General features: G+C 40.1%; 1 protein-coding gene across 1 annotated transcript in view; it reads right to left on the bottom strand.

Annotated features, from left to right (window-relative positions):
* LOC118417838 (sec1 family domain-containing protein 1-like) overlaps positions 1–1,423 on the bottom strand; it is a gene marked incomplete in the record, with an annotated part of 27,684 nt that overhangs the window by 14,988 nt on the left and 11,273 nt on the right. The window contains 2 exon segments of the mRNA XM_035823589.1: positions 538–627; positions 1,036–1,126. Of these exon segments, the coding sequence (XP_035679482.1) occupies positions 538–627; positions 1,036–1,126 (181 nt within the window).

The raw sequence follows: 1,423 nt of genomic DNA, 5'->3' as shown, positions 1-1,423 counted from the left end.
TAATCAAAAGTCATGCTAACCCAGTGGCGGGCGGATATCAAACATATATTTTTCTTACTCAGTTGTAAAATTCTAAAGCAATGTTTCTGGATCTAATGTTCAGCCTTCAGTGCAATTTACCAGCTACACAAGCATGTGGCAGTATATGGTTATATTACATGGAATGACCTGTCACATCTAAACCATTCAAATCTAACTAGCAAACTCTTATCATAACTAAGGAAAACAGCCCCTTTGACATTTGTCAAATATACCAAATGTCATGTTTTGTATCCAATGGTACTGATGTAGTCAGTATTGAAACACTAGAGGCGAGTAGAACAGTTTTTACCCAAGCTCGCTCCTGGGATTCGAACCCATGACCTATCGCGCCGAACCCGGGCAGCTAAGCTCCCAAATTAAAATCAAGCCCGCTATCGATGTCGCCACAAAAGCTCAGAACTCCTTGGCAAGGACGGTAGGCGGTACTTGAATCCCACTGTTACAGTATATATATTAAATAAATCAGTCAAACAAACATATAAAATCTACACAAACCTAATGTTACAAATACTGAGAATAGGCTGTCAACAATAGCATCCATGGAAGCTTCCATTTCCAAGTCCTGTACGTCCCCTTTGTTAATAGCTGAAACAAGAAAACAAATAATAGTTTGTGACACACGAGAAGTTGAAAATCCTGTTATAAAGATTAAAGGAGTAAGATTAAAGTAAAGTATCCACTAGTCCTGCGAGCATAAAAAAACATTCAGTACCCTACTAAACTCCCAAGTACCCACTACTCAATAGAATAAGCAACCTTATCCTATGGCTGAATACAATGTGTCTGACAAGGCCCAACAACATGCAGTTAGGGTACAAAAATAACTCCGGGGTGAAAAATTTGTAGGACTGAAACGTAAAAAGGAGAAAAAAATACACACCCTTTTTCCACGCGCCACACATGCTGTTTGAAGTGGATAAATTCAAATTCATGGTGCACGTGAATGCCATAAAATTTGTGCAAATGCTTAGGCACCCTGGGGAAAGTACTTACCATAGTATGAGATGGCCTCTCTGTTCTGGGAGTGCCTGAGTGTGAACATATCATCCTCCAGTGTAATAAAGTTGAGGTACTGATCAAACACCTGCAAAAAGGCAAGGCTGGTAAACAAAACACAACGCAATGTCCGACTCTATGTAACCTTGTCACGACGGCTCACGTTTAGGGATTCCTCAGTGCACTGATTGTTCCTGTTGTACCCATATTGTTGTATTGTTGTGCCTCAATTAGTCAATAAATGTACTTTGCCTGGACCAGAATCTAGTCGAGCTGTCTTTACCTTTCTACAATATAGTGTTAGACTAAAGTTACCGTAAAGTAAGTGGTTACAAAAGGCCACGAAAGCCTATTCTCTGATTCGCTGACAGCTGGTTTGTGGCGA

Source organism: Branchiostoma floridae, chromosome 1 (assembly GCF_000003815.2).
Source record: "Branchiostoma floridae strain S238N-H82 chromosome 1, Bfl_VNyyK, whole genome shotgun sequence".
In the NCBI taxonomy this organism is placed as follows: Eukaryota; Metazoa; Chordata; class Leptocardii; order Amphioxiformes; family Branchiostomatidae; genus Branchiostoma; species Branchiostoma floridae.
This window is presented reverse-complemented; position numbering and strand designations above follow the sequence as displayed.